Source organism: Pristis pectinata, chromosome 22, assembly GCF_009764475.1.
Source record: "Pristis pectinata isolate sPriPec2 chromosome 22, sPriPec2.1.pri, whole genome shotgun sequence".
NCBI classification, from domain to species: Eukaryota; Metazoa; Chordata; class Chondrichthyes; order Rhinopristiformes; family Pristidae; genus Pristis; species Pristis pectinata.
This window is the reverse complement of record NC_067426.1, coordinates 412,612-423,843: the sequence shown is the minus strand read 5'-3', so window position 1 is coordinate 423,843 and position 11,232 is coordinate 412,612. Positions and strand designations below refer to the sequence as shown.

Sequence of the window (11,232 nt, the reverse complement as noted above, 5' to 3'; positions counted from 1 at the left end):
TCTCTCCATTTTTATTGCATTGAAAGTCAAGTTTAAATTAAAATAAGATGGGTCAGGGAGACCTTCAGGAGAATAAAATGTAGGGGGATACTAAAAAAAATTAGGAGAGCAAAGAGTAAGCACATCACTGGCAGACAAGATTAAGGAAAATCCTAAGGTTTTTTTTTAGTATATTAAGAGGTAGAGGATAACCAGGGAAAGAGGTGGGTCCATCAGGGACCAAAGGGGCAATCTATGTGACAAGATTTGAGATGAATACATTTTATCTATTCACCATGAAGAAGGGTGTGATAATTTTAGAATTCAGGGAAGGGGTGGTGAAATTCTAGAACATATTAGCATTTAAAAAAAAAGTACAGCTAACCTCCACGTTATGGCAGATAGCATGAGGGAAATTTGCCCTTACAGAACTCACAAATCACTACCCAAAAATTTGAGACAATGGAGTAAAATTCACTCTCAGAATGTGTGGAAAAAAATGTAAATCAATAAACAAATGTTTTTCAACCGTGTTTCTTGATGCACACGCAGAGGACACAGCTTCACGTCACGGAAAATCGTGAGGCAGATAATTTTCTAGGAACGCAGCTTTGGAAGCCTGTGACTAATGGTGTACCACAGGGTTCTGTGCTGACACCAGTGCTGTTTGTTGTATACATTAATGACTTACATGTGAATATAGGAGGGTATGATTAGTAAGTTTACAGTTGAAACAAAATTGGTGGCAGTATTGATAGCGAGGAGGATAGTCTTGGGCTACAGAATGATATTGACCAGCTGGTAAATTGGGCAGAGCAATGGCACATGGAATTTAATCCTGGTAAATGAGAGGTTTTGGTGAGGGGAGGGACATCTATTAAAGGGAGGACATGGACAATGAATGGTAGTTGCCAAGGGACTAGTCAGAAACAAAGGGATCTTAAATTCCTGATGCAGAGTCTCGACTAGAAACATCAACCCTCTGCCTCTACAGATGCTGTTTGCCCTGCTCAGTTCCTCCAGCAGTTTGTGTTTTTGCACCATATTACAGCATCTGCAGTCTTTTGTTTCTCCAACAAAAAGATTTAGGTGTATATCTGAAGATCCCTGAAGGTGACAGCACAGGTGAATAGGGTGGTCAAGGTGGCATACAGGATGCTCATCTTCATTAGCTGAGGCAGGAAATATGAAAACATGGAGATGTCTTGGGACATCTCTATAAAACATAGGTTAGGTGAGAGCTTGAATATTGTGTGCAGTCCTGGTCACCACACTGGGAACGATTGCACTGCAGAGGAGATTGTAACCTGGCATGGAAAGTTTCATACAGTCATAGAAGTTGTACAGCACAGAAATGGACCCTTTGGCCCACCATGTCCATGCCCACCTTTTGCCCATTTACACTATCCCATTTGCCTGTATTTGGAACATATTCTTCTATGCCTTGCCTATTCAAGTGCCTACGTATCAGATTACACCACCTCCTCTGGCAGTGTATTCCAGATATCAAGCATTCTGTGTGGGGGGGGGGGGGGAACTTATCCCTCAGATCCCCTTAAAAACATTACTCTTACCTTGAACCAATGCCCTCTTGTTTTTGATACTCCTATCATGGGCAAAAGATTCTATCAACCCTATCTCTGCCTCATAACTTTATATACTTATATCAGGTCACCCCTCAGCCTCCTTTGTTCCAGGGAAAACAGGCCCAGCCTATCCAATCTCTCTCCATAACTAAAGTCCTCCAATCCAGGCAACATCCTGGTGAATCTCCTCTGCACTCTCTCCAGCACAACCACATCCTTCCTATAGTGTGGTGATCAGAACTGCACATAATACTTCAAATGCAGACTAACCAGTGTTTTGAAAAGTTCCAACAGCCTCCCAACTTCTATATTCTACAATCTGACCGATGAAGGCCAGCATGCCACATGCCTTCTTCACCACCCTATGCTACCACTTTCAGGGAACTATGGATTTGAACACCAAAATCCCTCTATTCATCAACATTCCTTCGCACCCTGCCATTTGCAGCGAAAGTCCTACCCCTTTTTGACTTCCAAAAAATGCTTAAACTCACAGTTGTCAGGATTAAATTTGGTATTGGTATTGCTATTGGTATTGGTTTATTATTGTCACTTGTACCGAGGTACAGTGAAAAGCTTGTTTTACAAACCGATCGTACAGGTCAATTCATTAGACAGTGCAGTTACATTGAGTTAGTACAAGAGGCTGGATAGATCGGGTTTGTTTTCCCTGGAGCTGAAGCAGTGGAAGGGGAACATGAAATTATGACAGGCATTTATAAAGGTGTATAGTAAGAAACTTCTCTCCATGCCATGGGTGGTTGAGACCAGAGGGCAGAAGTGTAAGGTGAGTAAGAAATTTGGAGGGGACCTGAGGAAGAATTTTTTTTCACCCAAAGGGTAATTGAAATCTGGAACGCACTGCCTGAGGTGGTGGATGCTGGTAATCTTGTAACATTTAAGCAGCATTCTGGATGAACACTTGAAACACCAAGGCATAGGGGGCTATGGACAAAGTGCTGGTAAATGACATTAGCATAGATAGGTATTTGAATGTTGGTATGGACACAATGGGCCTGTTTCTATGCTATACCATTCTTTAATTAATTAGGGATAATTATTAACAGAAATAGTTTGTAAAGGATACATTGAGGTACTAAGTTCTTCCAACTGTAAAGTAGTAAAAACATAATTAATACAAAGAATAAGTCATTAAAAATTAATGGCACTCAAAGTAATCTGTCTGTAATGCCACTGGGGCCATACTCTGATACTTATTTAACAAAGGCTTCTTCAATTAAAATAGGGAGACATTTTAAAATCACACTTCTAACACAGCGGTTGCTGATCCATTTCTAAGAGAGGCATTTCTCCAAAGTTGAACTGGTTTATACTTAACTAGAGCAGCCACACCGGAACATGCCACCTTTTCCAGTTGGAAGCTGGGGTCCTACTGGAGATCTGTGCCAATCACTGGTCCTCTAAACTTCTAAGCAACCCATGTCATTCTGCCCCTTGCTGCATCATTGAGCTCCTACAAAGCTCAGATCTCCCAACCTTTACACTTGTAAACAGCCTGTGGTGCTGGCCATCCAGGCCATAGCAAGCTTTCCCAGCACACCTGAACTGAATGAGATCCTGGGAAGGAACAGCAATACAACAGAGATACAGGCCCTTCGGCCCAATAGGTCCATGCCAACAACGTCCACCTAGCTAGTCCCAATTTCTTGCATTCAGCCCATATCCAAAGGAACAGAGCCATAGAATACCAGAGTTGTAAAGCACACAAATGGGCCCTTTGGCCCAACACGCCTATGCTGACTGTTTTACCCATCTACACCAATCCCATTTGTCCACACTAGATCAGTTTCCTTCTAGGCCTTGAGTATTCAAGTTCCTGTTAAATGCCTCTTAAATATAGTGACAGTATACTATTCTACCACCTCTGGCAGCGCATTCCAGATATCAACCACTGTGTTTAAAAAAAAAACTTTCTCCTCAGATTCCCTTCTCACCTTAAACCTATGCCCTCTAGTTTTTGATACCCCTATCGTGGGAAAAAGTTCTCAACTATCTACCCTATGTATGTCTCTTATAATTTTATATACTTCTATCAAGTCAGCCTCAGCCTCCTTTGTTCCAGGAAAAACAAGCCCATCTGATCCAATCTCTACCCATAAAGTCCTCCAATCTGGGCAACATCTCCTCTGCGCTCTCTCCAGTGAAATCACATCCTTCTTATAGTGTGGTGACCTGAACTGCACACAATACTCCAAGTGCAATCTAACGAGTGTTTTGTTAAGTTGCAACACAACATCCCAGCTTTTACATTCTATGGCCCAGTCTGTGAAGACGTGCATGCCATAGGCTTTGACCTGTGTTGGCACTTTCAGGGAACTGTGAAGTCAAACCCCAAGGTCCCTCTGTTCAACATTCCTTGGCACCCTACCATTTACAGTAAACATCCTATCCCTGTTCGACTTCCCAAAATGCATCACCTCACTTCTCCGGATTAAATTCCATCTGCAATGCTCCGTTCAACTTTCCATCTAATCTATATCCTACTGTAGCCTCAGACAACTTCACTATTCACAACACCACCAATTTTCATGTCATTGCAAACTCACTAATCTTACCTCCTATATTCACATCCAAGTTGTTAATATCCATCAGAAATAAAGGGTCCTCGCACCAATCATTGCTGTACACCACCGGTCAAAGACTTCCAAGCAGGAAAGTATCCCTCCACCACTACCCTCTGCCTCTCATCACAAAGCCAATTTTGGATCCAATTAGCCAATTCATCTTGGACCCCACGTACTTCCACCTTCTGGACCAGCTTACAATGCGGTACTTTGTCAAATGCCTTACACAAGTCCATATAGACAACATCTATCGCCTGCCTTCATCAACCTCCTTTGTTTACCTTCTCAAATAGCTGAAGCAAATTAGTGAGACAGGATTTCCTCACACAAAGCCATGCTGACTATCCTTAACCAGTCCTTTCCTTTCTAAATGAACACCAATCCTGTTCTTTAGAACCTTCTCCAATAATTTCCCTACCACTAACACAAGGCTCGTTACCTAGCTTACTCTTGCAGCCCTTCTTAAATAAAGAAACAACATTAGCTATCCTCCAGTCTTCCAGTACCTCGTTTGTGCTAATCAAGATACAAAAATCTCTGCCAGGCCCCAGCAATCTCCTCCTTACTCCTGGGGTAGATCCTATCCTGTCACAAAGTGTGAGAATACTTGGATAAAGGAGAAATACAAAAAGAAATCTCATTCCTTCAACAAAAGTGTCACAATGACTGTCTCTCTCTCACACACACACACACACACACACACACACTCTCCAAAAGACATCTGTTCCATCAATCACCCCCACCCCAACCACACATACCTTGTTTTCATTAACTTACCTTTAGAGGCACATTAAACAGTATCCTTTATTTCCTCTATTTGGGCTAAACAGAGGAAATAGAGAAGCCATATGGATTGGGGGAGAGTGGGAGGTACTCTCTAACGCAATGCTTCACATGCTGGAGGTGAGGGGATATCTAGAACTAGGGGTCATATTTGCAGTGTATGAACTTGCTTTTTTAAGATAGTGTTGAGGAGGAATTTCAGGAGCCGGAAGGTAAGATTGGATCAACCCTTTACAATTGAATGATGGTGCAGATTTGAGGGGCCAATTAGTCTACTCCTGCTCCTGTTTCTTTTGTGCTTATATTGAAAGACTCCATGTACATTCTATGAGGATCTTATTCCTGGAAAAGTGATTGACCACAAGAAAATTCTGTTAGAATTTTTTCAAAGACTGTCTGGATGTTCAGGAAGAGCTCCTGTTTTGAGGGGAACCTGTATGTGCACATGAATGGATTCAATATCAGCCAGGACCTGGTGAAACAGTCAATACTGGTAAGTTCACCTGTAGACATTGCCACCACCCCTTTATTGAAATCAAAGTACATGAATTCACTCTACCCCGAGTGTAGAACTTGAATGATTTTTAACGTTGTGGTGAACTACAAACTGTGAGATGTGGTAGAGATCAGTGAAGGGTTCTTGACAGATACTGAGCCAAGGAAACAGAGTGACAGAGACCCTGACCTCCCAGTGCAGTAAAACCTGAAAATGGCTGTAGAATCTCACATCTCAGGCGACGACACCTTGAAAAACCTGAACTTAGCATGGATTTTCAGAGTTTGAAATGGGATCACATGGATCTGAAAACTCTGTGAATAAGACTTTCCTACACGTGCACTACTTGGTCTCCTCTCCCGAGGTCTAATCTGAAGCTGTCACTCAAAAAGTGCTGCTAGACCCATTATATGATTTGCATGACAATTACATTTTATAACAAGCACTCCTTCCTATTTAGGGAGGTGTTTGAACTGCCTGCAGTCAGTTCTGGAGATGCTTTGTGAAGTATCCTTAAGTCAACAGAGTGGCCTTTAAATGGCACCTAAAATGGAGAACACATGACAATGTATTCATTAGTTTGTAATTGTTAAATAACAAATTTGCAGGAGTTGGGAGATCTATTTTATGTCTGTAGGGGTTAAAATATGCATTACATGATCATTAATATTAGCTGCAGGAGACAGTAGAACAAACACACTAACATGGATCATGACCAAAAGTTGTCAGTTTAATTTCATGAATGGCTTGATTTCACCCAGAATTGATTGTAAATGCAATTTACTCCAGGTTAAACCAATTTTGTATTGCATAGTGTTGAAAATATGAGCACCATGCAATCCAATGTTAAAGCTTCTTTCAGGCAAGATTAAATTAATTTTTTTTGTGTCCAATACAGAATATTAAATCATCAAACACACCGAACCTGTTAACCATTCAATATACCATATCATATCCATTTAAAATATGGTGAAAAAAAGTGCTGAACTTCTCAAAATAATTGTTATGATCAATATAGATCAAAGGCTGAATTCTGCATTAAGAGACAAATATTCAGTCTTTGGGGAAAAAAGTGTGAAAGTGTGCATTACTGTTCAAGGAGTAAGAGTCTCATCTCCAGAGCATCAAACTGAAGCAATTCCAATCTGAAGTCTTGGATGAATTTTTCTCCAACATCTTTTAATTGTGCTGCTCTAAGGTTATGCCCAGATGTTGTCATTATGCAGCAGACGTCATAACATACCCTCACATTTGACATCAGACAGAAAAATACTCACATTAATCAGAAGCTGTTCAAGATTCCTGTCTGACACAACTTTTTTCTTATCCTCAGAAAGCTCTTCCACATGGCTGTCAAGGCTGAAGTGTAAATGGGCCATTTTTTCCTGCATCTCTCTTACATGCTCCATCTGTTCAAAGGAGCAGTCTTTCCCTAAGGAAAATGGAGAACTTTCACAATTGGAAAAATTACAACCATGAAGTTCAGTAGAATACAATGCCCTCGGTTCCAATGAAGTCTGCTCATATATGAAATCAGATGGACCAAACTTGGGTTATGTTTGATTTGCAACTTTTAAATGCTTTAAATTATTTCAATCTGCATAGCTGTGTAATGGAAATGCATTCACACGCGATTCAGTCAGGGAACGGACAACATTCTGCTACAGACAAGACATAGCAATAGAGGCAAAACTTTACATGTGGCTGGTTCCATATATATGGTACTTTCTTTAACTTGATTTCTTTTATACAAGTATATAATAGAAAAACAGTATCCTTCAATGGCCCAAGGAGGTTTCCATTGAATGTGTAACCATCTATTCACAGCAAAGTAATAATATAGGCAAAACAATTGGATTCAGCACCATGGGGAGGAAAACATTCTAGCCAAGGAAAAGTAATTATTATATGATAGAAATTTATATAAAGAGTAAAAGTGCTCTGGTTCAATCTAAAACAGGATCTAAAGTCAAAACAAAATGAACAATTGAGATGTGAGTTGGTTATAGCAGATTGGGAAACTACATTAAAAGATGACAGTAAACAAACAATAGCTGACATTTAAGAAATAAATATATCATTTACAACAAAGCCCTTCCAAAGAACTCAGCGAATTTAAATATTAAGCAAGTGACAGGGCCACAGGGCCACCCCAGCTGTGACTATCGAGAGCAGCATGCCTGGGGATTGGGTAAATTTCAGAATTCAGAGGAGGAGCAAGAGATTAATAAAGAAAAGGGAAAGGGAAATATGAGCATAATTACAAGAGTAAATAGACTGTAAAAACATATTGTTATGTAAATGGAAAAATTTTCAAAAGTTAATGTGGGTTAACAGACTGGGAACAAGAGAAATTATATTAAGAAATAAGGAAAAGCCAAAGAAATTAAACAAGTATCTTATGTGGGCATATAGGACTGAGATAGATCGGCTGGTTGAGTGGTAATGTAACAACAACCTCACACTCAACATCAGCAAGATCAAGGAATTGATTGTGGACTTCAGGAAGGAGAAGTCGGGAGAACACACACAAGTCCACATTGAGGGGTCAGCGGTGGAAAGGGTGAGTAGCTTCAAGTTCCTGGGCATCAACATCTCAGAGAATCTATCCTGGGCCCAACACACTGATGCAATCTCAAAGAAGGCACGCCAGCAGCTCTACTTCATTAGGAGTTTGAGGAGATTTAATGTCACCAAAGACTCTTACAATTTTCTATAGATGTACAGTGGAGAGCATTCTGACTTATTGCATCACAGCCTGGTACATAGGCTCCAATGCACAGGACTGCAAGAGGCTGCAGGGGATTATAGACTCAGCCAGCTCCATCATGGGCATGACCCTCCCCACATTCGAGGACATCTTCAAGAAGCGGTGCTTGAAGAAGGCAGCATCCATCATTAAGGACCCTCATCATCCGGGACATGCCCTCTTCTCATTACTACCATCGGGGAGGTGGTACAGGAGCCCGAAGACCCACAGTCAACGATTCAGTAACAGCTTCTTTCCCTCCGCCATCAAATTTCTGAACGGTCCATGAACCCACGAACACTACCTCATTATTCCTTTTTATGCACTATTTATTTTTGTAATTTATAGCAACTTTTATAGCATGGTTGTTGACAGGTCATATTCTGCCTGGAGGTCGGTGACCAGTGGTGTGCCTCAGGGATCTGTTCTGGGACCCTTACTCTTCGTGATTTTTATAAATGACCTGGATGAGGAAGTGGAGGGATGGGTTAGTAAGTTTGCTGATGACACAAACGTTGGAGGTGTTGTGGATAGTGTGGAGGGCTGTCAGAGGTTACAGCGGGACATAGATAGGATGCAAAACTGGGCTGAGAAGTGGCAGATGCAGTTCAATCCAGATAAATCTGAAGTGGTTCATTTTGGTAGGTCAAATATGATGGCAGAATATAGTATTAATGGTAAGATTCTTGGCAGTGTGGAGGATCAGAGGGATCTTGGGTCTGAGTCCATAGGACGCTCAAAGCAGCTGCACAGGTTGACTCTGTGGTTAAGAAGGTATACAGCATATTGTCCTTCATCAATCACAGAATTGAATTTAGGAGCCGAGAGGTAACGTTGCAGCTATATAGGACCCTGTTCAGACCCCACTTGGAGCACTGTGCTCAGTTCTGGTCACCTCACTACAGGAAGGATGTAGAAGCCATGGAAAGGGTGCAGAGGAGATTTACAAGGATGTTGCCCGGATTGGGGAGCATGCCTTATGAAAACAGGTTGAGTGAACTCAGTCTTTTCTCCTTGGAGCGACGGAGGATGAGGGGGGACCTGATAGAGGTGTATAAGATGATGAGAGGCATTGATCAGAGGCTTTTTCCCCAGAGCTGAAATGGTGGCCACAAGAGGACACAGGTTTAAGGTGCTGGGGAGCAAGTATAGAGGAGAAGTCAGGGGTAAGTTTTTTTTACTTAGTGTGTGGAATGGGCTGCCAGCAATGGTGGTGGAGGCAGATACGATAGGGTCTTTTAAGAGACTTTTGGATAGGTACATGGAGCTTAGAACAATAGAGGGCTATGGGTAAGCCTAGTCATTTCTAAGGTAGGGACATGTTCAGCACAGCTTTGTGGGCCGAAGAGCCTAAATTGTGCTGTAGGTTTTCTATGTTCTAACTTGGTACTGCTACCACAAAGCAACACATTTTATGTAATATGTCAGTGATAATAAATCTGATTCTGATCTTCAAGGAAAGTGACCCAGTAAAACCACCTAGAAATGGCGGAGGACTACACGTCAAGATTAAACAAGAAATTAGCACTGATAAAATTGGTAGTAGAGAAATTAATAGGACCGAAACACAATAAATTCCCATGATCTAATGTCCTGTTCTCTAGACTTTGAAAGAGATGGTAATGAAGATAATTCCTTCTTCCACATTTTCATCAATTTTAGTATAATTCCCACAAACTTAAAGGTAGCAAATGTAATCCCATTTTTCTGAGAGAGAGATCAGGAAATTAATGATACTAGCAGTAGGGAATTGCCAGAATCTACAAGTAAATAATTCTGAATAAAGTACTTAATTATAGAATTGGGCAGAATCAATGATTTCTGAAAGTGAAATCATATTAGATAAATTGTCAGACCTTGAAGCCCGCCCTTTCTGAAGTAGATCTCCAGGCTGACTCCAGCTGATAATGCCCAGCACAGTGCAAAGACCAACCAATATAACTGAGGTGCTACATTTGCTAGATTGCCTTGACAAGCCATCAAGCCATGTCCCAAACCTCAAACGCAACCTTAGGCTCCCAATCGACATATATAAACTTTCAAAAGATCTTTGATAAGGTGCCACACAAGAGAAAGAAAGTTATTAAAGAAAATTAGAGCACATAGGGTTGGGGTTAAGATGGTGTGGACTGAGGAATTTAAAAAAAATCGGAGTCTATTGGTGGCACTCGATGGAGTAAGTCACAACTTGGCTTTGCTCCAGTCACTTTTTAATCTTTCATATACCACCCTTTAATATGTCTTTTATAATACTGGCATACGTTTAATTTTGAATTTTAACTGTTGAAATGTACACCAGAGCTGAAGCATCAGCTAATGGCAAAGGTAATGGAGACCAACCTTCTTTGGAAGCTATTTCTAATCTGGATAAATTTGACTGGAGCTTTACCGAATTGAAGTCCCTTTTGAAGGACTTTGAAGACAGACAAAATACATTTATCCAGGAAAACGCTAAACAAAAGCAATTAATTGCTGAACTCGACCAAGCTGGTAGAGATACCAAACTCCACTCACTTGAAAAAGACTTAATTATGACCAAGCAAAACCTGGAAAAGCACCAACCAGGGGATCATCGACCTGGAAGGTCGCAGCAGGAGAAGAAATTTAAGAATCATCGGATTTCCTAAGAACACCAAGACTGGTAACCCTACGGATTTTTTTTTCTAAACTTCTGGTCAATGTGTTTGGTTGCGAAATGTTTCCTGTTCAGCCTATTCTTGATAGAGCTCATCAAGCAATAAGATCCAAACCTTCCCCGGACCAAAAACCTCGGCCAGTAATACTGATATTTCATTATGTCAACATCAAGGAACTCAATTCGTACTGCTTGTGGACGTGGAATGATTCAATTTAAACAATGGAAGTTTCGAATAGTTGAAGATTACACCCCAGAAGTTATGAAAGAAAGGCTGACTTACAAACCAATTATGGCTCGTCTCTATCAAAGCAATTATCATCCTGGATTATTATTCCCAGCAAGGTTGAGAATTACACTACCTGATAAATCTCGCAAATGGTTTAAATCCATCCAAGAGGGCGAAGAATTTCTTATGA

At 40.9% G+C, this 11,232-nt stretch overlaps 1 protein-coding gene across 2 annotated transcripts in view; it reads right to left on the bottom strand.

Moving 5' to 3' along the window:
• The window catches only part of ccdc28b (coiled-coil domain containing 28B), a 55,130-nt gene that overhangs the window by 17,772 nt on the left and 26,126 nt on the right, over window positions 1-11,232 (bottom strand). The window contains exons 4-5 of one of the 2 annotated variants that reach the window (XM_052036109.1): window positions 6,707-6,861; window positions 2,653-2,675 (exon numbers count right to left, since the gene is read on the bottom strand). In XM_052036109.1, coding sequence (XP_051892069.1) covers window positions 2,653-2,675; window positions 6,707-6,861 — 178 coding nt within the window. The remainder of the gene's footprint in view (window positions 1-2,652; window positions 2,676-6,706; window positions 6,862-11,232) is intronic. The other variant, XM_052036110.1, reaches the window with a different exon arrangement.